This window comes from Neodiprion lecontei, chromosome 6 (assembly GCF_021901455.1).
Source record: "Neodiprion lecontei isolate iyNeoLeco1 chromosome 6, iyNeoLeco1.1, whole genome shotgun sequence".
NCBI lineage: Eukaryota > Metazoa > Arthropoda > Insecta > Hymenoptera > Diprionidae > Neodiprion > Neodiprion lecontei.
In genome coordinates, this window is record NC_060265.1 from 18,602,711 (window position 1) to 18,627,257 (window position 24,547).

Sequence of the window (24,547 nt, forward strand, 5' to 3'; positions counted from 1 at the left end):
CAACCCATCTCATCTCATCGTGCACTTGTGTGAAAAATATTAACGAATTCGCTTTAATTATTCACACGGGTGAAATGGTTTCGCAAACCGCAAGAATCCTTCGAAATCATAATTTAAATAGCTGTACCCCCAGATAATGTGCCGTAACTTTAATTAATTAACTCTCGTATATCGTATTGTAATATTCACAAAGAACATGCGGATATGCATTATATGTTGTATATGTACGTACGTATGTACGTATATGCAGTATCAATTCAGACGGATTGTGAGTCATTCACCGACACGAAATTGCATCGGCAAAGATATTCTATACGTACGTTGTATATGCCGTAGAAAAAAAAAGTTGCACAATTTGCAACTTGATCATGGTAGCGTAATTTTATCTCTAGAGTAAATTAATGAAAAATGAACGGATTCGCTTGTTCACCAACCCTCTGTCCCCACTTTGTAGGTACACTTTAGTGCTAAGCGGATAATGCAAAGCTGTCACTGAAGCTAACATTAAGAATTTTTTTCAAAGTTACAGCAAAATATCTCGATCAAAAATATATATTGGAGTATGAAATACATATATCGTTTTGTATTCAATAACTTTTTTGAAATTTTTGTAATGGAGCTGAATTCACTGTACAACAACATCAGAGCACCAAAGTACCCACAGTGGGAACCCATGTATCAAAAAATAACAGTGGGGACGAAGAGTTAATTATATTAAACTCTTGACGGAAAAAAAGCAATTAAATCATTATATTCTTTCTAGTGTTACGATCCATTATTTAAAGAGTACAGTAAATCATTCAAGCTTCTTGCGGATTATTCACTAAGGAGAGAGATCGAATACAGAGCATATCGTATAGCAAACCCCCCCTCCCCCTTTTTGCATCCAGGTTCTTATAACGAGTAATATTTATAAGATCTCGTCTCTATTTTCTCTACAAACATGACCACAAACATCAGCGTTTTTTCTGTGTGTTTGTCCGTATATTCGCTTATAACTCCATAACTATCGAACCAATATTGATTATTTTTTTTCTCTGGATAGCTACAATGTTTCACCATTTTTAGGCTATATTTCGTTAAATCCGGGTCAATAGTTTTAGCGACACAATGATATTTGTAAGTTAAGAATGTTTCGACGTCTCGATGAGCTATACAAAAAAAAATGTTCAAGTTTTGCCACAAGAGGCATTTCAATATATTTGCGGGTAGAGTTGAAACGGCCCTGCTAGTAACGAATGCATACGTTTACGTACACGTATACATTTGTTCGACTTAACGTACATACGAGCTTAATGATACACGTATACTCGTGCACGACTATCGTCGTGTTTGTTACATATAACGCTGGGTTGTTGTGATTGTTGGTTGGCTCTGCGCGTGGTCGGTTTTCTAGCGTTTCGTTGGCGTGTTGTGTGTGACGCGACACCGTAACGGGCACGTATCAAGGCCGCCAAGAGAGTCTCGTGTAATCTTTCTCCTTGGCAACTCGAATCTTCTTGATGACGGAGCAAACGGCTCCTATTAACTGCAAGACTGTTCGGCCATTGTTTGATTTTTAATTATTTCTTTGATTGAAGGTGTTTTTTCTTTTTTTTTTTTACTTTTCCCGTGAAATTCCTTTCATTTTCACCATCCGAAAAGCCTGTAATCCTTAGCCGCCGCATGTTCCAACGTAATAATATAGTTATACTCCAATATATTATATTTTACGCAAGAGTATGATGAATTTACAAAAGATTTTTTCAACAATATTCTGCTTGTTTATGATGATGATGATGATGATGATGATGATGATTATGCTGATATTTTTTTTTCCGTTTATGTAGATGATATCGCATAGTATGATCTGTATGATACCTGGATAAACTAAATAGAGACAAATCTAAGTCAATTAATTCATCGATAACAATTAATCGATTATCACTATTATTGATATATTTTCAAATGGTATCACAAAATTTTAATACCCGTAAAATGAATGTAGTAAAAATCACATTTACAAGTAACATTATATTTGTTGTTACCAAGTGAGTGTAAGACTTAGTTGAAAGTTATATTGAGAGATTTTAAATACACATGATACGTTTAAGGATAGATATGTATATATGCGTATACATATTCTTATGGAAGAGAGGAATTTAATTCTTCGGTTACGTAATAACCAGTTTTGAATTTGATTTACTGACAAGCGCTTCTCGTATCGTGATAATTATGAAAGTCACTAATTTCAAGGGTTACGTTTTTTCTTTTTCTCTTCTCCACATATGCAAAACTCAACGCCTTTCTGTCTGTCCGTACGATAACTCATAATTTTAGAACTACTGCGGTTTAAAGACTTTATACCGCAACATTGAACTTAGCGGTATAAAGCATCACTTTACGGAACGAAAACAGCTATCAAAAAGGTACTTTTTCATGCCTGTACCATAAAAATATATTTTCTTCTTCCATACAACCAAAATCACATCTGAAAGCAAGCCCGTAATTTAACTATCATTTCGATCTTGATAAACAAAAACAGTTCAACCTTTTGTTAAATATCTTCCTTAAGTTTGTTGAAATAAAAAACAAACAGTTACGATTATTGTTGCGGGGGATCCTGACCAGATGTTGAACGAACATATGTACACAATAGGTTCTCAGTGACTCACTATTTATTTATTTACTTATTTATTTTTATATCAAAACTGAAACGAGTTTTTTATATAGAAATTTTACGTGTCTATGATCAACGTATCGTTTGTTTGTCCTGTCACCTTCGTCACTAGTCATTGACATATAAAATTTTATTAGAAAGGAAGCTCGTTCCAGTTTCGATTTCAAAAAAATAAAAAGCCACTGGGAACATATTAATGAACATGACTGTATCTGTAATGATGAATTATGCAGACACACACACGGACAGCAGACGCGTAATCCTGACTTTATAGGTATTGACTACAGAGTTGACGCTCTTACTCGATCATTATTATGATTTTGACAATTACGTGCCGCAGATAACGTAAAAATTCTGACAAACGGTTAGCTAAAGGTCAGCCAGGAAATACGCCGACTTATTTAATTACCAATTGCGAGAATTCGCACGCGTCGAGTGATGTGTTTGAATATTGCTTCAGTTGCGTATCAAAACTTGGATACGGTTCGAAATTTAGTTTTGTCAATTCTTTTTTCTTTTGCAAAACTGAAATTTATTATACCGGATGTATTATGGCGTTTGGTAAATATATTGACTCCGTTCCAATTCCTGACTCGGCATATACGTACATATATATAGTTATATAGGCAATTTTGTAAATATAACTCGGCAGAGAAAGATAAAATCACATTGCGAAAGATAAAATTGAAAAGTATGTTTTTGTTTTGCTTCACTTCTGTTTTTATTTTTCACTCAGGTCATTCGCACGTACGTGCAAAGATATAATGGTCTAAATTAACGACCTTCGAGAAGTTTCTTTTTTTTCATTATTATTTAAGAATCCAACTTGTTGAATTATACTAATTGTATGTCCGCGGCTCAAGAATTTCGAAAGATATAGGCATTTTCTTTTAAGATTGCCTGTTTATACGCACTTATGTACAGCGTTCTTTATCATGTTGATATAAAAGATCGTACACGGTTTTTTACTGACAACTACGGTCGAAGGACGAGATTACGTCAAAATTCATTTCTTCCAGAGGAACAACGATCTGAAAAAATGTGCCGATTTTCTAGATGAATAACTCGAGAGTTTCATCTATTTATGCACAATCTAGTTGTTTTATTTCGCCTTTTGAACACGGCTTTTTTCCCGCTCTTTTCATACCTCTACCATTCCTTCGTATGTATCCATTGCTCTATTTATCCCGCCTACATTAACGCCTATCTCCAAGGCTCCCGAAGGTTACACGAAATGGAATAATCTCCGTCATCCATCCACGGACTTTCCTTTTTCATTTATCGGTGCACAGCGTAGGTGCCGCTCTTAACAATATCGCATTATTTCGCGGTTGGTTAAACAGACGACCGGAAGTCGACGCGCTTGTTGATTTGAATTTACGTTATTCGCAAGCAGTGCTGTTACCTTCCGGCCATTTTTAATATTCTCTAACGCACACCCCAAGGCCTACTGAATAGATAACGAATTGTGCATGGAATTAACGAGAGATAAATGTGTGCGACAGTTTTTACTTCAAGTATAGAAACGGTTTGAAAAGTACGTATATATATGTACGTTGATGAATGTTTTGCGCTGCAAACGTTAAAACTTCTAAACATAATTTTCGGTTACTATTTACGTCCTACTAAACTTCTCTACGGAATCGTAATATCACTGATTGTGAACCGACAACGGTGATAGTTAGAAGCCTTGCTTTTCGAGCCGAAAACTGCGCCGACGACTGTTTACTTCCTACTCCTTGATACAAAATTTACACACTCTATTCCGGTTTTTGTTGACGTTTTTATTGTCTTATAAAGGCGTCTAGATTCTGGGGTTAGTTATAGACGTGTCGTTTAACTGCTTCCGCTATTCGGTCACCTCGTGCGAACCATGAGAAGCGAAACAGAAATAACTCTCGAAATGTAGACCGATTGGCAAGTGCGGGGTGAAAAATTCTTGCCTACGTATTCATTTACATCTGGGCAACATTCCAGTAAATGAGACACACACGTGTGCCATGATCATCTGTAATGTACAAACATCGTAATATAATTATATACAAATATCAACGCAACATGGTTTGTAGATATTAATTGTAGGTGCATCCTTCTCTTATACGTACTCGATTGTTTATTTTAACTTTTAATTCTGCGTTCAATTTATTTCGAACTTGTATTTGAAACTGCGTTTTAATATATTATTTACGCATGATCTGCGGCAGACTAAAAATAGAACACAATCTTTAATTGTATAATAATACTCCGTTAAGTGTATTCGTCTTCAGCAACTGTCAGGCGAGTGAGATGTTTCGAGAAGAACGTCACTGTTTATGACGCGAAAAAACTACTTGAGAAATTTGGGAAGCAGCTTACTGTTGTTGTTGTTGTTGTTGTTGTTCATTTTCTTCGCAGTATCTTCTTATATCATTCATCGCAGATCTTTAACGACGTACGATACTAATTATTCTAAGCCAACCACGTTGAATGACAATAAATGAGTGAAAAATTCTAACAAATTATATGCTGTATATTCTTATTCGAGAGGTGAAAACTTTTGGGCTTGTGTTGCATGAGAAAAGTTATTTTTAATTATCCTGCGGTGGAAAAACACCATTAAAGTGGTCATACGAAATCCGTGAGTGGCTCAGTTATGATTCAACGTTCTTTTTACTGCGTCGCATCGTTTTCCGAGGTGACTCTTTTCGTTTTCAACCTGCTGCGTGTGACAAAAATATATGAGAAATTCTCTTTGTTCTTACGCGTTCTGTAATGTTCCTTTGATTATTTTATTTTTCAAGTTTATTTTTATTGTTGAAGCATCTTTTGCTTCCTCCATTTTCGTTTGGAATTTTACCAAATCTCATAAAACGTATCTGTACACAAAACTTTCTAATTTGAATCAATTAAAGAGGGAGAAAAGAATACGCAATTTCATATATCAATATCATAAAATAACTTATACATACTATACCTACTCACGCAGTTATTACAATAACATTGTATCGTGAATTTAGATCAGTGTATGCTAATTTTTGCATTAGAGATAACAGATGTATCAATTATTAATCGAACGGGTCGTCGAACAAAGAATTTTAAATGCATTCGTCATTTACTTTTCCACTTTTGTTACTATCGAACCTTAAGATAATTCAATACGGCTACTTTATAGTAAGGTAAAAATTTGTAGCAGCGAAGGAACGGTTCTAGATATTATTACCATTCACATACACGTATATCGAATGACAAAACGCGAACAACACTGCAAAAAAAAAGTTGGATCCAAGATAATATTATTTCAATATTCCTTGGCAGATCATTTATTGATTCACAAAAATATTTGATTGTACCAACAAAAAAAATCTATTTCAAATAAACTTTTCTTTCGACAAACAAACAAACATTTGAGATTAGATGTCTACTAAGGAATATTGGAGTAAATATTTTCTTTGATTCGACTATTTTTTGGTTTCAGTGTAGTTGTCACGGATATTAAAATCTTATTCAGTAAAACGAACGTCTCTACAATCTTATCTTATACGTTTGCCCAGACGCCGTAATTCAAAACGATCCTGCAAATCATTTAAAGTATATGAGATCGCGAGACACGATAATTCTGTTTCCTTCTACTTTGTACAAGTTGTTGATGTAGTTGGAGACGCGGTGCAATAAATATTAATGCATCTGTACATAGAACGAAATTGTCAAATTTTAATTCGGGACCAGTCAACCAATTCGAAACTTCTCGATTTACTAAAAAAAAAAAGTATTATTTATTTCAGGATGGGGAATTAGTGGACAAAAATACCGACTGGATTTACGAGTGGAGTTCTCGTCCTGACCAGGCACCACCAAAGTAAGATTCTAAACTAATCTTAAATCGGTTATGCAGCAATATCAATATTACTTAAACTGTCAAATCTATGAAGTAGTTATAAGAGTAGAAATTCAGAAACTCTAATTCAATTACCATCCGGTTACGTTCAAATTACAATTAAATTCAATTGCATCTGACCTTCTATTTTCTAATACGAAATAGTCCTGCGTATACTTTTCCCCATTTCTATTTTTGGTTTCCTTTTTTTTCTCAAAAGGGACTGGAAATTCAAGCACCCTCTTGGAGTGACCAAGAGGAAAACGTACAGCATTCGAACAGCTAAGGTTGGAAAGAATGGACTTTTCTCCAAGGAAGTTCTGTACACACTATTTCTCACCAATTTTCTGTCCCTTCTAATTGGCACCGGCTTCGGGTAAGACTTAAATTTAGTGTTAATTTGCTATGATATTACTCTATTTTCTGTTCAATGAACTTATACATATTTATTGAAGAAAATATTTTACCCATCCGAGGGATTCAATCCTTTGATAATTCAAATTGCCCGAAAGCTAGAATTTTTTTCCATACACATGATACAAATTTTAAAGTAATTGCAAATCGATTTTATTCTGGATCAATAAAGTACGTATGTAAAGTATTTAAATGGAGTAATAAACGATAGCTGTAATATTGAAGTCATATCTACTGGATAAAATTTCTGAATTATTGCATTATTCCTAAGCCGCGGGTGTTTTCAACGAATCATTTGTAGTTTGAACTGCGAATTGATTTAAATTTTCTTTGCCCTCCAGAGTCTGGCTGACTAGACGAGGACTCATGGTGCCTCGCATAACGATCGAGTGAAAATAATGATTGAGAAGAGGAAAAACGGTATCGAGAACAAAGTATGGTAATATTGTTAGCAATCGGACGAATAAAGCTGGCTAATGGAACGCAAGAAAGACTGATGCTGGGAGGCGGCAATACGCCTAAACACACACATACACGAAACTATTATTCGCATGATTAATTACAATTGAAACTGCAATTCTAATTAATAACTATACAATTTAATTCTTAAATAATGATACGACTATGGATTAAGTTATGAGATTTATTTGAGAGGAGGAAAAGTGGCGAAAAAAATATTCGCTTTGTTACCTTGACTGCAAAGTGAAAGAGAAAGAAAAGAGAAGGAGAGAGAAAGAAAAAAACCTGTCCATTTTATACAATTTCTAATACATACATATGTTTCTGTCTGCGATCGATTATTATAGATCTAGCTTGGATAGTATTTATCTATAACTTACTAAGTATTAGGGATTTATATCCCTGACACAGGGGAAACTATACATATATTCCATGTGAGTTTGTTTGATTATTGTCAAAATACTATGAACACAATGATACTGATTCAATTTCAAGATGCGACTGATCTGTATGTTGTACTTGCCAACGTTCAGATTCATTCATGACATGTCTGATAAATTGTGTCTAAAAAAATTGACCATTGTGCATGTTATTCTCCGTTTTTATGTAAAATTTTTCACATATATGATGGTAAGATTTCTAGTATTTTCTAATACTTTTATGAACTCAAACGTAAAAGCAGTTGAAATCCGAATTCGTTCTACTATTTGTTGCAGCTAGGCCGTGTCCGTAAAAATAAGAAATGCATGTGAATGAACTCTGCACAAAACAATTATTTCCAACATGTGACAACTGTTGAATGCAACATTTCTTGCTCATGCCGGGCTCAGTATAGTCTTAAAATGGTAAATGTATAGTTTGATGAGAAATCGGCTGATAATTACCAACTTTAATCAGATTATGATTAATTTAAAACCGATTGAGTACCACAACGAGCCCGAAATTTTTCAATTCCTGATCTCTAATAACGGGTCAGTGATTTGCGAAAGATATCAACGGTTCCGAAATTATACTTACAGCTCTCCGCAATTGGAATTACGCTCAAACTTGTATCAACGACATATTTCAATTTATGGTGGAATGTTTATTTCATAAGAGTGATGCCATCTGCGTTTCATTTCACTTCAAATCCAGATTTGCAAAATATTTTGATATTTTCCTCAATCCCTCAAATATATATTTATCTAAGTTGTATTTAACGGTTCCAAATAGGCGATCTTAACATCGCTTGATATATTCGGAATTGTCTTAACAATGCTATAGTTATGTTTTTTACTTTAAAAAATTAAAATATTATTGTACATTTATTTGCGAGGCGTTCAAAATTATTTCAATATCTATGCTATAATTATTATGATTAAATATATGTTTAATTGTTTGTAGTTGCTCTGAAATAAATTTTGTAAATTTATCAACAATTCGTCCACGATATTCATCGTCCAATATGTATGTGTATCGCGTATAATCAAGAACTGTTCTTTTACTTATCTTTATAGATTTGTAAATTTACTTACTTTAATGGCTCCTTTCGTCCATGCCAAATAACTTCTCTGTATGACGTCACAGCTAGGTAATCATTAAACTTCCGTATACTTCATACTTCGTCAAAGCAGCCACAAGCATAAAGCGGTTGATATCGGATAGTAAACCTGTGTACTTCAGCAAGTCAGTACGGGGCAACTGTTAGGTAGAACTTTAAATACAATTGGATAATAGTAAGTTGTAGCAGATGGCAACAACAGAATGATTAGCAAGCAAATTGAATCGCATTAAATGAAAACAGGGACCTTTTAACGCGCGTGTATCGAAACATCAATTCTTTAGTTGTAAGTTATAACTTTAATACAAGAAATTGGAGTGAAAAAAGGGTGAGCATAATACTATTAATCTAATCCTTAGGGATCATATAGTGAGTGTAACGCCTTGCAGTTAGTGAGGCGAAATAAAGTCGAACTGGACTCTGCAGGCGTTGAGCCTTGGTCGGCTTTGAATAATGTTAATTTCTCTACATCTGCTAGTCCTCAGTATTCTTGCCTGCACAAATTGTGTTATCCGCCTAAAACTGTTTGTATCCACTCTCACACATTGAATTCAAGTTGAACGGTGCTCACAGAAAAGAATCTTACTTAACTCCCGAGCGAAACACTGCTGGTGTTTTGACAGACAAAACTTTAGCTGGCTGAACTTTGAAGCTCTAGGAATACGTATGTCAAATTCTGTGCCTTAACATGCTTTGAAATACCATTTTTTGAAGTTTTGCCACATTTTTCGCGTGTCAATTTGATTTTTCATACTTCTCTCGACACAACAGCCATCCCCGCAATTTCTCTTGCCATCATGTGTCTTTCTGTTCTTACTCATTTCATGCTGTACTATCGCGGACAAGTGTTTACTTCACTATTTTTCTTTGGATTTAAAATTATTGCCTCTCTATCACCGTTTCTGAATATGTTATGTATCAATAAAAACGTTTTTCAAAAAAACGAGAGCGCACTTTGATAGTTATTCGTCATCTTGAATTGCCGATGTTTACACAATACACAGATTAATGATTAATTAAGAGTCAAACAAACATTTGATATGAACTTGGCATGTATGGTATGGTTATTAAATATCAGGTAAGTACTTTTTGTCATTCCAATTTAATACCGATAAGTCAATATATCGAATATTTGAAAACATTGTATCATTAATAACAATGAGTTAACTGTACAACGACGATATGCAGTATCTTCAGAAAAAGGTATTTTATAAAGCTTTAGGAGTTGATTAGACGTATGAAATAAACTATATTCATATGTATGCTGTTTGTATACACATACATGTATAAATATATACATTGGTATGTATGTATATATAGATATTTATAATAACGATTGTAGGCAGATGTACATATTTAGATTGTATACAACACACGCCTAAGCTTATTGATAATTTTTAGTCTATGGTCTATAAATACTGCTATACAAGAATATTGGAAAGAAATTATAATTACAATTAGTTACCCATTAAAAGCATACATTTTCTTCAGGCGACTGTTCTCACTCATCGTCTACTATTCCGTAAGATTTGAAGAAAACAACAAAAAGTATTACGAGAATGGAAGTAAAGTTGAGATCAATTTCCATCAAGAATTTGATGACGATTTAATAAAATCGATAGTACAGGTCATTTCGTTGAAACTTGCATCTGGAATAACGAATAACCTTTTCTGTGGAGGATCTGCCTATCTACACGGTCACAATACTTCAACACGTGTCATCGTATATATTTATGCGAACTTCGTAAGATTCGTTTCTAATTGTCTCACAAGCAGTGCTGGTAAAATTGATTGTGTACAGCATCACGTACACCTACATAATATACTCATGTAGGTAGTAAGTTCCCTGTTTAACGTGACTGTACACATATTTTTTGAGTTTATAATTAAAGTAAATCTTTCCCCGCTAGTTTACTTTGATTCCGAATTACATGATAGGTATCTAGTGTAACCGCAGTAGGTATTTAAAATATAAACGATACATGAAACAATGAAGCAGTTATATTTTTTGAATAAATTCATAATTCAATCCAAAGTCTTTTAAGTTTAATCAAAGTATAGACTGCATCGATAGCATTAAATTAAATAAAAGCAAAATCGTCATTTTTGTATATATTCAAACGATTTTTCTTTATGTACAGTTCGTATGGCAAATTGACAAATTCTTTATATTTACTTTTTTCAACAATAATTTTCACAGAACCACGTGTTTTCAAAATGTGTATAAGATAAAAAAAAAAAAAAAAGAACAAAAACTTTCTTCAATCTACGTCTAGCAAAATAAGTTCAGACTCTCGTTACTATTTTGTGGTAAATATAAATAAGCAGTATTTGCGTGAATTATAAAAGAAAATCACAAAAAATTTTAATTTTTTTTTTGTTTAACATTAACTTGTGGATTTTCGTGTTTTAGTTTAACATTAACGTTATCGTCATGATAAGTCTTATACTTCCATATGAGTTTAGTGGTGAGTGTGATGTATTAATAAACCAAAAGTGAAGCTATTGATTTTGCATAGAAACTAGAAGTGTTCATTGATAAACAATATATCGATAGAACTTTATCCATTTCCTCACAGAAGAAACAAGTTCGATCGATTAATCGATATGGTTATGATTATATTTATTTTTTATTTTCAACAGTATATGCATACGTATTGCGTAGTTCAATAACAAAAATATAAGCATTGCTTTGTTGTATCATAATTTGAAAATGTATTCCTCAATTGAAAAAAGTGTACATAGAAGCTTGATCACCATTGGTGCCAGATTTCCCAATATGCTGGTTGTGAGGCTCAATTGTTTCTTTGAATTCAGTATGCTCCTCTCTTTCTTTCTTTCTGATGATCGAAATACAGTCGTTACGTTTAATTAACTAGAAATAAACCTTCATGATCAGTATACTATTTATTATCTCTCCTTTCTTCTAAATTCTGATAAGTACGTATCAGGACATTATCAAAGTGCCAAACTAACATAAAAAATTTGGACGTTCATATCTTTTTTTCTCCACTACTCTACTAAACTGCTGTCACAAGATTTTTGGATAAATATGATTGTAAAAACGGTGTGTTTAGTTACACACGCACTATTTTCCAGTCATCATCATTTGATTACAAATTATCGTTCATATACTAGCAAAGGTCTAAGAGATAGAATTGACGAACATAGAGAATAGAACGTTACCTGTTAAATAGAACGACCGACTAATCAGTTAATATCGTGGTTGGTTCGAGTTAGCCATCTGTGAACGAACTGCGCTTGCAGCTACATTACCAGCAGCGTTCTGAACATGTTCATTCCGCAGAAAAGTTGAAGTAAATTCTTGTTGCGCCTTTGCAACACTCGCTCCTGTGCTGCGATAGATACGGTGGATCTGAGGAAAAGCATATAATAATGAGCCATTCTACATTCATTATAATTTGTACAGAAAAATTCTGAAAGTTGTCTGGAAATTTTTATCGTTTCCCACCTTGGACAACAAAAGTATGTCACCAACTGCCGCGACTGCGTAGCCAATAGCAATAATGAGTAAAAGAATACCAATGAATACTCCTAATCCTGTACCATCAAATGCCTCAATTGCTATTATTATTCCGCTGAAATAGACAAATAAACTTGATGAGATATGAATATTTAGACGTCTTTCAGGTGGATGAACAACATTCGAAACTTGTATGTATCCCTGAGATACACATTTTTATTTACTATAATGCAGTAAAATAAGATTCTTTACCATGTGCCTGATCCAGATATCCCAAGAGCTTGAATAACAGTCACAACGAATTGGAAAAAAAATACGAAGAAAAAAACCATGAAATTAAAGGAACTGTCACTCCTGAAAATGAGAGAATAATTAAAGAAATAATTATTTTCAACGGTTGACAAGGTTACGAATATCCTGTGGTATTACTGGAATAAATTATTTCACTCTAGAGTTACTTATTTTAAATGAAGTACAAGTGAATAAAGATATTTTGTAACATTAAAAAAAAATACCTGAAAGCCTTGTATGCCGGCCTATACCAGCAAAGAAACGAAAAAGGCGTGAATAGCAGGAGATAAAGAATGGCAAGACCAAATGTAGAAAATCCTTGGCCATATAACAGCAATGCAAATCCACCGACCACGTTCAACACCATCACACACCCATGAACTGTAATGAACATAGTGATTGAACTCGATATAGATGTCCTATTAAACAATGAATGCAACTTACAACACATGATCAAAGTTAGATGATTTGAGAAGTGAAATTTTCTTGAAAAGATTTATAAATTCAATACAGAAAACAATCATGTAAATGGAAATGAAGAATTATACATACACATCCAAAGGTAGTAAAGTTGTCTAACAATCTTTTGGAAGTCAGCAGGAATATCAACATCGATATCCTGATAGACACATGGTTGAAAACAGCACTTTTCAGGCAACGGTGGCCAATTGTTTCGTCTTGCTAAAATTAAATTGTTAGCAACATTAATCATGCATATATTTGTTTATTTAAATCATATTCACAGAACCGTCCTTCGCTTTTTTATTCAATTGTTTACACGTTTAGAATAAGGTTGAAATATACAAATACTATGAGGATTCATGAAACTTGTATGAAAGAATCTGTTATTCCAATAACAGGAATTGATACATTCAGTGACATGATTACTACTTTTTAACACCTTTGCTATGTGAAAAAAAATTATTAGCGGTCACGAAAAGTTCAAACATCAAAATTTATCTGAATACGATTAAAATTATAAAGTACAAGATTGTTCGAGTTCTAAATTTGAACCTAGAGCTTATTCTGTAACTTTACTGCCATAAAACTGCAACAATATTACTGTGGCGAAATAACATTAGTAAAACATCGACTGGGTAAGAATGAACTGATATCAATAGTTATTGACAGGTTTTGAATGGCAATTTTGAGGCAAGTAGTTACAGAATAAGCCTGCTAAAAATGAAATTCAAAAAAAGAAATTTGGACCCTTTTTTTCACTTGCGCCAAAAACGATGTGGCTATGTTTGAATAAGTTTTCTCATTTGGTCAGCTGATGGTGAATCAATACATGTATACCAAGGAAAATTCAGGAATAGTTTATAACTAAATAGGTCAGTATTTTATAACGAATCCATTGAGTGATATCTGTTTCAAGGAACAAAAAAATAAAATAGCATTAAATAAAAGTAATATGAGTTGCATCAATAATTTTTCTGAACTATGAAGAATTAAGTATCTTCGGTTGTACACACGTGAAGAATTTGCTAATAGCTATCAGTATGGTAATTCAAACCTTTCTCAAGTGAATAAACAAGAATATGCTTTCAATAGTGTATAAGAATCAAATAAAATCCAAATTTCACATTACAAAATTTTTGGAACATTTTTAAGATGGTCAAGTAATTTCACACGTTAAGCACGGATCCGATTTTACTGTTTTAATCAATTTCGTTCACTGATAGTTCCCAGGGACCGACATCATGCTTAAAGTGTTAATGTAAGTATTATTTATTATGCCTCACCATAGTATGGCGTATTTCTCATTTCCTCATCTCTCCTCGCTTTCCATTCGTCTTCCTGCCGACGCTGAAACAAAAGATATAACATTAAATTTAGAACGTATTTGTTTCCTGGGCTATCGAGCGAATCATCACATTCCAAATTCATTCATATGCATCATTTCATCATGCACTTACATCTGGTGCTGGAGGTGAGGTAACCGCAGGTGTAGGGGTCACTGTTTGCTGCGCGCTTCGGGTGTAATTAGGTGGTGGAACCTCCTGATTTGTAGGCTGAAGTGTAGCTGGTTGTTGAGTGGCTCCTACACCTCCATAAATGGGCGGGTTTGAAGCTCCTCTTACCTGTGTTGCCCCCTGCGATCCTTGGTCCGCGAAGGGATTGTAATCTTCGATACCCCTGTTGGCAGGAGTCGAGCTGGCGGCTTGTCTAACTGCGGGATCCTATCCACGGTAATAAAATAATACTGTTATTGCTAATGAAGTTTCATACCTTACTCGATAAGGAGAAATATTCTACATCGTAATCAATTGTCTGAACCAAAAGACAACAGTCTTTTCAATATATAAAACAAGCCGCGTATTTGTCTGACATTTTTCTCTGAATGTTTTCTAAATAAACAATTGTGAATATGTGAATGGTAAATAATTAATAAAATACATTGGTATAATGATTAAGTTTGTACGAAGTAAAATTTTACATCAAGGCGAAGGTGATTAATCTCAGATATGCTGGGCGAAAAAATTTTTGAAAATATTACCACACGTCACTGTTACTACTAAATGATTCATATAGCTCAGGTGTTTTAACAATCTTTTGACAACTAAGAAAGACATTGCCAGTGTCGATCGGGTGTCACGTATTTCGTCGAGTATCGTGGAATAAAGAAAGATTACTTGCCGAAAATGGGTCGTTCAAAGCTGGTTCCCCAAAGGGATTTTCGTCGAAACCAGACATTCCTTAAGGGTTAAATTTTTTCCTGTATTTAATTTCAGAAACAGCGTACAGACTGTCTTCCGATCGAATAATACTTGTAATCTTATCTAAAAACGGTTCAACATCGTTGACGTGCCCCTGGGGCTTTCTACGTGCAATTAATCCTTTAGCTAGAATCACGGACTGACTCTGAACTTAATTCCTAAAAATAGCTAAACCAGAGATGGCCAAACTGCCGACCCGATACATACACCTAAAATATGCAACGCATTTGTACGGTTTGAGAATAAAGCCGGTAATTTTTTTAAATTCATTAGTCATCGATTGAGAATTACGGATTTTCTAATATAATAAAATTTACATGGAAGCTAGATCCTCAAATCAATGCGCAATTATATATGATAAAGTTACAGTGTGAAAAATTGATTTAAACAATTACTACTGCGACATTTATGCAATATTAGACAATGGTGAAGTGACTTTAGTCGTTTCTACTATGGTTCCACGTGCTTTGAGGCTGGGCCAATCACATAGCATATGGACCCGCGAAAATTGAGTTGAGGGCAGTTGAGGCCAATGTAAAGAGCGCAATGTCGTCATTGCGCACGCAGTTGTACAGCGCTTTGTACGTGAACTTTGGAGGCGGCGTTTCTGGACGATCCTGTACTCATAACTGAAATGCCGGGTATTTATCAGTTATGAGTGATCATTACGTGAGAGTTGAGTGGACATGTGAAACGTAAATGCTATGAGTACAACGTTTGAGGATACAGGTGAAATTACATTCTATATATAATTTCCATAATATCGCAAATTACTATCCAAACGGTGAACGGCGCTCGAAAATTACGATACCCTCAGTTACAGTGCGGTAATAAGTAATTTAACCAAATTCAAACAACGTTTATTGAAGAAATGATAATAATAATGATTGTAGGACAACAAAGAGCCAAAATAGTTACGAACCTACAGTATTTTGTAAACCGATCAATTATCCTTTCTATTCAGAATTAATATTGTCCGATACGACGTAAATCACGCTTGTATAGGTTAAGGCGCCGGATAGTTTGACGCAGCAAAATAAAGGCTGTTGTGAAGATTCTTAGGTCAAATTACTGTGTAGCTACTCAGGGGTCTAGATTAAACAATTCATTCAACGATTTATTTATGGTTTTTGCCTCTGCCAATAACTACTGATAACTACCATTTCAAAATTTGCATCATATATATTTTCAATTTGGAATTAACTAATTACTATGTATTGGTACAAAAAACCCAAATTTCTCATAGAAAGCTGTAAAAGTCTCAAATGACCAATATAAAAGATAACGTATACATTGTCGAGCATTATTTCTTCAGCTTTGTAAAAAAAATTTACCGTGCATAACATGCAGCAATTATTATATACACATTTTTTGGTATGCAATAATTACTAATATTTTGATGAAATAGTTCGGAAATTTCTGACAGCTGCTTAACTTTTGAATAATGTACATATGAACTCAATGTTTTTGATAGATTTTACCAGCCGTTCAGTACATTGTTCATTTACGTTTTTATTGGTTAATTTGATTGATTAAATTGATTTAAATAAGTTTTCTGCATATCTTGCAACAGCATTTTCTAAAAGTAACTTTAAGAACCAATGAAAACAGAATAAAATGTGGATAGAAATATTAGAAAGTTCACATAGAATTAAAGGTAAACGACTAGAATATTTTTAGCTCACATGCTCAAATGAAATTTTGCATTTGTAATATTTTCCAAATCCTAGTTGCATCAAAGTCTAGGGAAAAGTGGATTGGATTTATTTATACTCAATCAGTATTTTTGGTCCAAATATAATGTATCATATAATTCTGCATGCTTGCCGATCTCCACAAAAAAATTAACGAATCGGAACTGTTTAACGATTTTATTTTGTTATTAATACATCATAAAAAAGAAAACATGATAACTTCTCGATGACTCGTAAGTACTGTAATTGTTTTAACTGTAATTAGAAACAAGAAAGCCTTTGATTGTATATATCATATTTTTTTGTTACAGATTTTTAATTTCAAGTAATAAAAAATGGCTGAAAATCAAGAAAATGACAATCCCGTAGTGGATTCACAAGAAACTTATTATGAGAAAGCGCAAAACATAAGTGGAAGCCAAATGTTGGATGAAAGTCAAGATTTTGCTTTGGTTGTTGCTGAAGATTCAGATGAAAGTACAACATCTCAGTCCCAAATTGTGAAAAATGTTTGCGAAGCTGAAGCTGGTGGAGACTCTGTAGAACAAAAAACTATTCTATCAAAGACAGAAATCATTAATGATAATCCGACAAAACCAGAGATTTTTCATAAGACACAAAATATTTATATCCACGAAAAGAAACTGAGTGAAGAAAAGGATATTCAAGGTTTAAACATGGAGAACGATGCTCATGATTCAAAATGTAATGACAGAAAGGGGAGCGACGAAGAAGAAATTATTCAAGGTACTCCACCTGAAATTTCTTCTCCATCCAGGAAACGTAAGGCTGATTCTTTTGATGAACCAGCAGCTAAAATCCAGCGAACTCTAGCACAAAGAGATGCCTTAAAACTGGATAGAAACATGGGAAATGCAGATACAAAATTAATCTTGAATGAAGTACCTATTGAAGATACACAAAAACCATTAGATATCCTTTCTGAAAATACCGAAAATATTGACGATGCAGAGAAATTAGACCTACGTGCTACTCAAACTTATAAAAATGTAGTTATTGCAGAAACACAAGATTCAGTTGAATCTGAACCAGTTATTTCAAGTGATTTGACTGCTCTGGAAAATATGAGTTCAAATGTTAAATCAGATGAATCTGATGAGAAGAATCCACGTTCTACAGATAAACGTGATTCAGAACTTGATGCAGCTAATAGTAAACCCAATTCATTCGACAGTAATAGTGCTTTGTCAGACAGCGAGAAAGTGGTTCCACAACCTGATGGAAACATGTTGATAGAAGCCTCTGGTGAGACTTCAGAAATGAATACCAATGGAAAAGATGTGCAAGAGACAACTGAAGATGATAAAATGTGCAATACTGATGACAGCTCAAATATTGTGAGTACAGATTTGATTGAGAAAAAGAGTTGCAAAAGTACAAAGTTTAGTGAAAAGGAAGTTAATGTTTCCGACAATGTGGCTAAGGAATTTTTTGACGTGCCTCTGCCAACTAGTGACAGTAACGTAGAATCTACTTGCGATACAGGATCTCATGGTTCAAATAAGTCACGAATGAGCATTGAGGTAATATACGACAGAAAATCTTCGAGCCAAGAGAAAAAAAGGTGTTTAGGCTTGGTGGAAATTGATGAAGAAGGGGAAAAGATTATTTTGGATGATTCAAACGAGGAAAGCCCTAAAAATACAACAATTTATAAGAGCTGCTTGGACAGCAAAACTAACAGTGAATCAAGCTACAAGTCCACAGGTTGTACAGAAGTCCACAAACATAATGATGACAGCCAAATATTAGATTGCCATACATCAAATGATGACGATTTAACTATGAATAGCAACGCAAAGACGGTCAGTTTGGTCAGCGAATCTGATCCATTTGTTGATGATGTAGTGACAGGACTAAATAAAGGTGAGACTTCTGCGTCCATCGCAAGTCACCCAAATACAGAACAAAGTTTTCGATCCAGCCCTAAACTAAATGACACCTTGGAGATGGTGAATGTTGTTACTGACAGTGAAGGAGATAGTCTTTTTGGCAATGTTAATACACAAAAATTATCTGATAACAAAACTGATAATCCATTGAACGCATCATTGGGTATCAAAACAGCAGTAATTGAAAAGAAAACGAGATTCTATGTCGACTTGAAGTACACGTTACACATTGACGAAACTACCAAAGAAATAATTTATAAAGAAGTAACGGATGTACATTGCGAGCCAGTGTTTGAAAATTCGGGTGCTCGAAGAAATAGTGATGTGTCTGGATGTCTAGCTGATATATCTGGGAATGCCAACAAAGATAATTCTCCAGGATCAGTGATGAGCAATCCTCAACTGTTTCAACTTCCCCTATCTAGGCTTTCCATTGCATCAACGATAAGCTCCTCAAGTTCCTTGTCAAGTGCTGCTTCTTTGGCTGCAAAACTACTGAAGAACACCAACTTCTCTGAACCAAAAGGTCGTGCGAAACATGCTAGAAGGCCACCAATGGAAGTGCACTCAGAAGAAAAAATTATTGATGGTTGGAAGAATACTCGCTTAATTTCAGAAGCGCTCTTGCAGTCTGCAAATGCTTTCATTTATTCTCCAGAAAGCTTCCATCTTGATAACGAACCTGGCAAAATTGAAGACAAAGTATTATCATCTACTCCAGAAACAATAGAAGATACAGAAATGCCCCCGCAAGTGTCAACTCCGAAAAGTACAAAGGCTAAAAAACTATTAAAACGGAAACGTACAACTAATGGAACTGCAAAAAGCAATGGTATCAGGAAAGGCTCCCCAGAAATTGTAACTACCAGTCAAGAAGCCAGACTGCACGTTAACAAAAAACGTGAGAGCAACGACAGTGTTCAATCAGATAAGCTATCGAAAGAAATTACAAGTTTATCAACTCCTAGTAGCCTGAGCACAAGAACAGAGACGCTGAGAAGTCTAACTCCACAAAATTTGCCAAATGATGAATTGATAGGCAAAGTCGTATTTGCCAAATGGTCAGACAATACTTACTACCCAGGTGAAGTTATAGGTAAAACTAAAGACAAGTATAGGATAAAGTTTTACGATGGTAAAAGCAAACTTGTGATGGAGGAATTTGTAATACCTATGCCTGAATCATTGAGGGAAGGTTTATCTGTTTATGCTACTAGCAAAGAAGACGGCTACGCATCAATGGGGATAATTTTGAAATCCGAGAACGTTAAAAATATGATATATTATACAGTGGAAATGGACACTGGGGAGAAAATTAGAGTCCAAATCAACGACATATCCTTGATGCCAGGGCAGGCTCAAATTCTGAAGGAAGAGATGGATGTGGCTTTACAAAATCTACCAAAAACTCCGCAGCACTTGGGTCGAGTTAGTCTTGACAACTTAATCGATGGTAAAAGACGATCAAGGCGAGCTGCCACTCCGACTGTGTCGACACCCAAATCAAGGAAAGCCATTTCTCCAAGATCTAACAAAACAACTAAATCCATATCTCCGTCTGGTTCTGGTCTTCCTAAACTTAAAGGAAATAAACAAGCAATATTGACTTCAGAAAGCGAAACCAAAACAAACGAGTCTGATATTTCAGCGACAGATGATGTGGACGGTGTTGAACCTGAACTACCAACAATGCCATCAGTTCCAATATCAAAGGGACCTTCGGATAGAATGAAAGGGAGAGGGCGAGGCAAGTCTAAGCAAATACATGACGATGCCGAACTTGGACCTATACCTCCGGCATCATCGTTAATATTTGAAAATATGTCTTTCATTTTGACCTCCACCTCGTCAGATGTCATTTCACGTCATCATACAGATGATTCGTGTTCGGATCCTGGAACAGAAAATGAAGAGGAATGGCTTAAAACGCCCTTTGTGAAAGATAGGGTGAAAAAACAATTGGTTAACGGGGGAGGAATAGTGTATGATTCCTTTAAACAAATACCACAATCTGAATATAAAAAGGTTAAACTTATCACCAATGTACCAAATTTAACGGCAAAGAGCATACAATGCCTTTCGGTTGGGATTCCAACCTACAGTCACAACTGGGTAATCCAGTGCTGTCGGGATGTAAGTATTACAAGGTCTGTTTATGAAAAATTGTACTTCCAAGTTAGTAGACTTACATTAAACTATATCGCATGTTTCTCCCCTAGAAAAAAACTCTCAAACTTACTCCATACGAATTGCCAGCTGGTTGGAGTGAAGAGAAAAGGAAATACATTGAATCGTACGATCGATTGATCAAACAACCATTTAATGGGATGATAATAGCCTTGCCAGTACTGGATAACAGAAACGTGATCAACCGTACAATTCAATTTTGGCGCAGTATCTGCGAGAATGCCGGTGCTGTAGTTCAAATAATAAACGACCCAGGTAGCTACAATCTAATGCAACTAGAAATATTCTCTTAAAGTACAATTGTTAACATGAACAAGTAAACACTGACAGGCTTATTTTGACTAAACCTGTCGCAAAATGGAATTAATGCACTATAAACTATTAATCATTTGCATAAAAGAGGCATGTCAAACCCAGTTGTGTAAGAATTTCTCTTTTTTACAGAAACCGATTTGTCTCATGTAACCGCAGTACTGACAGATAACAGATGCCCGTCTTGGCTGGTTGAAAAGGCTGATAGTTTGCAAATTCCTTTGGTATCGACAGTTTGGATTGTACAATGCATAATTGTAGGCCAATCTCTCCAATACGATTCTCATCCTAAATATTCCTATAATTTTATGCAGCCCTGAGTGAATTTTAACATGTCCCGATAATTTTTATTATTACCCTGTTTATTTTCATCTACGACATTTTTTTACGACCAACTCAAATGTATTTTAATTGATATCTTCATTATTTTTTTAATTTTACGACAACGATTCATTTATAGTTTCGTAAATTAAATGAACTAAACTAACATATGTGCCAATGTATCAAATGGCAACTCCAGACAATCGAGGAAGAATTTATAGGAATTGTTCCAATATTAATGCAGGATTAATTCATCACGTGATTATTTTTGTGTAATAATCAAGTATGAAAAGGAGAATTTAGTGTTTGGATCAATTGTCATTTTATTTAAAAACAAAAACTAGTTTGTTTTTTTCACTCATAAACTTGACCTAGGGGATGAAATTACATAGATGAAGCGAGCATCAAATTATGAATGAAATATAATATCGATATTTAGGATAGCCATTGAACGAAAGGAATGACGGGAATAGGAATAATAGGACCTGATTTTTAAGGTACAAGGAAAACCTACCTTTGCGTACAACATTTTTTCACAAATAGGGTGGATACTTTGATTATGAAGTCATTTTGATTGCAATCAAAATATACTACCGCATATATTATTTTAATAATTTCGTTTATTGCTATTACGAATTATAAAATACAAATGTTTTATGTACAATTTTTCCAGCATGAAATATATTGACATATTTTGGCAATTCTGATGTTTTTCCATTTGTTTTCTCTGCTTATTTATATCCGTAATTCATTTTACACAAATTTGCGGACTTCAAATATGCGGAATTACCAGTACCTACTATTAATGAATTTTATACTAAATAATTTCCTCAAAGTAGTACACAAGTTTTACATAAAATAATATTCATATTTTTCTACACAAACTATTAACATGTAAAGTTTGACTACCAAAAATTATGAAATTCTAAAATAATTAAGGGGAATAATAAAAAAGTACAAACTGCTACAAAACGAAACATATATCAATGTCTTACTCGACTATCTCATTTTATTATGTATTTTCAGTAAACTTATAAATAGTCATTAGATAAATCACGACTAGTGTATGAAAATTATAAAAGACGAAACCACAGCCACATCCAGTAATATGTGAAAATAATGTTTGGTGACAAAATCTGCACTTCGACGTGTTTAGAAATGACTGAACAGTTTGATCAATTTTATACAGAAACAAGGCTACGTTCTCTTCAATTTGAACAATATTTCGTATCTTATCGGACACTAGAAGTACAAAATGTAAATATCCTTTGACTTAAGTTTAGATTTATTTCAATCGTTATACCAGTCTAAGAATAAAAGTGAAAATGACATAACAATGAGAAAAAATAAAATCCATACTCTCAAACCAGCATTCCTTTGAATGGCTTGACGGATTTGTTCATTGGCTTCTTTGACATTTTCTGTAGATCCAACAACCGTTGTCATTAATCTATCTAAATTTCTATCCTGATCCAATACTTTTTCTGTAAATATTTCCTGCAGTTCAGCAATGTGTACAACTTTGCTCTCGACTTGCTTTACCTCTTCAGTTAACGTATTCAACTCGTTATGCAGCTGAGCATTTTCGGATTCAAGTATTTGAATATCTTCAGCAGTGAGCTCCTCGTCATCAGCCAATAAATTAACATCCCCATTGATTTCCTGGATTTTCATCGGACTCGATTCATTGGAGCTTAGCTGGTCTCGTTCCTCCTGTACTTCAGGTACGCTGAGCGATGATTTAGACAGCTTCAATTTGCTTGTATTTGATTCTAATCTAGCCATCTTCCTCATCTCCATAGCTCTTTTTACTCTGATTGCTTTCTGCTCCGAATATACCTTGCAGACGTTTCGCAAATATTTCTCAATCAATAACAGTACAATTTCCCTGTGTTCCAAATCCTGACGTGCACCATCAAATCCAGCCAATTCTCTTTCAAGATCTTTTATGAGATGAGAACATGTGGTCATGATCTTCTGTGCGCCTAAATCAATTTGGTCTCTTTCAGCTTCGCTCATTTGCGGCAGACTCGTTAAGTGATTGGCAAAATTTAAATACGCCTTTCTATTTTCTAACAAGAAATCTCTCAACTTTGTTATTTGCATTAAAACGTCTCTGGCTTTACCGAAAAACGGAGTTTGCTTCGTGGTTTTTTTTAATGGGGACTTTGTGTCGCTTGGTATACCCAAAGCTTTATTGCGAAGACGTACAGTCTTCACACAGGCTTTAAATAACGCGCTGATGTCCATTTTTGTACTTCTAAACGGTCTAGCCGTAGTTAGTAAACGCAAGGTTATAAAATTCGAATTTATGAAGGAACAATAACTTGATATTGCAGATAAACGCGTCGATCTCGCTTAACGTCCATAACCTAAAAAAGCAATATCACCGACAACGTGGATCGGTCGCCATGTTTGGTCCACAGGTACTACTGACAGCTACTGACACCGAGAGCAGAAACCTTTTCGAAGCTCTTCGAGTTACATTGATCGAAAGAAATTCGACATTCCAATCTATGAATACGGGATTGTAAATTGCGGTACTATCGTTAATTAACACTACATGTTGACTCGATTTATGTACCGTAAAAACATATGTAAGCTGAAATGCGCATTGCAGTGCAGGACGTGGCGCAAACGCACTCTACCCACGTGTTCCAGAGAGCTGTAGACTCTCCGGCCATATATCGGAAGCCGAGT

General features: G+C 34.5%; 4 protein-coding genes across 7 annotated transcripts in view; 2 read left to right on the forward strand and 2 right to left on the reverse strand.

Annotated features, from left to right (window-relative positions):
* Window positions 1-8,692, forward strand: part of LOC107220049 (BCL2/adenovirus E1B 19 kDa protein-interacting protein 3) — a 25,718-nt gene extending 17,026 nt beyond the window's left edge. For all 3 annotated transcript variants that reach the window (XM_015658456.2, XM_015658455.2, XM_046743771.1), the window contains 3 exons: window positions 6,421-6,494; window positions 6,733-6,888; window positions 7,268-8,692. In XM_015658456.2, coding sequence (XP_015513942.1) covers window positions 6,421-6,494; window positions 6,733-6,888; window positions 7,268-7,319 — 282 coding nt within the window. In that variant the 3' untranslated portion in view covers window positions 7,320-8,692. The remainder of the gene's footprint in view (window positions 1-6,420; window positions 6,495-6,732; window positions 6,889-7,267) is intronic.
* Window positions 8,344-15,542, reverse strand: LOC107220071 (secretory carrier-associated membrane protein 5). Of its 2 annotated transcripts, none has more exons than XM_046743765.1 (9): window positions 15,341-15,542; window positions 14,620-14,883; window positions 14,446-14,509; window positions 13,253-13,381; window positions 12,925-13,081; window positions 12,662-12,763; window positions 12,398-12,524; window positions 12,112-12,301; window positions 8,344-11,765 (listed from the first exon to the last, which is right to left on the reverse strand). In XM_046743765.1, the coding sequence occupies exons 1-8, from the start codon at window positions 15,395-15,397 to the stop codon at window positions 12,140-12,142; spliced, it is 1,062 nt and encodes a 353-aa protein (XP_046599721.1). In that variant the 5' UTR covers window positions 15,398-15,542; the 3' UTR covers window positions 8,344-11,765; window positions 12,112-12,139. The 2 variants fall into 2 exon arrangements, with proteins under 2 accessions (XP_046599721.1, XP_015513984.1); XM_015658498.2 differs by having other exon boundaries at window positions 8,344-11,800; window positions 15,341-15,540.
* Window positions 15,543-15,601: 59 nt separating this feature from the next.
* LOC107220043 lies at window positions 15,602-22,548 on the forward strand. Its single transcript, XM_015658450.2, has 4 exons — window positions 15,602-16,149; window positions 17,426-21,160; window positions 21,247-21,469; window positions 21,659-22,548. The coding sequence occupies exons 2-4, from the start codon at window positions 17,450-17,452 to the stop codon at window positions 21,844-21,846; spliced, it is 4,122 nt and encodes a 1,373-aa protein (XP_015513936.2). The 5' UTR covers window positions 15,602-16,149; window positions 17,426-17,449; the 3' UTR covers window positions 21,847-22,548.
* On the reverse strand, window positions 22,391-24,482 carry LOC107220063 (syntaxin-18). The gene has a single exon (XM_015658485.2). It carries the CDS (start codon window positions 24,095-24,097, stop codon window positions 23,138-23,140), a length of 960 nt encoding a protein of 319 aa, XP_015513971.1. The 5' UTR covers window positions 24,098-24,482; the 3' UTR covers window positions 22,391-23,137.
* Between the last annotated feature and the right edge of the window lie 65 nt (window positions 24,483-24,547).

Coding starts and splice junctions, on each gene's coding strand:
- LOC107220071 (XM_046743765.1), bottom strand. CDS start 15,397: ATGTCTGGTTTCGACGAAAATCCCTTTGGGGAACCAGCTTTGAACGAC. Junction 13,082..13,252: donor ACTTTACTACCTTTGGATGT/GTATGTATAATT, acceptor TGTTCATTACAG/TTCATGGGTGTGTGATGGTG. Junction 12,525..12,661: donor ATATCTGGATCAGGCACATG/GTAAAGAATCTT, acceptor TGTCTATTTCAG/CGGAATAATAATAGCAATTG.
- LOC107220063 (XM_015658485.2), bottom strand. CDS start 24,097: ATGGACATCAGCGCGTTATTTAAAGCCTGTGTGAAGACTGTACGTCTT.
- LOC107220043 (XM_015658450.2), top strand. CDS start 17,450: ATGGCTGAAAATCAAGAAAATGACAATCCCGTAGTGGATTCACAAGAA. Junction 21,161..21,246: donor TAATCCAGTGCTGTCGGGAT/GTAAGTATTACA, acceptor TTTCTCCCCTAG/AAAAAAACTCTCAAACTTAC. Junction 21,470..21,658: donor TCAAATAATAAACGACCCAG/GTAGCTACAATC, acceptor TCTTTTTTACAG/AAACCGATTTGTCTCATGTA.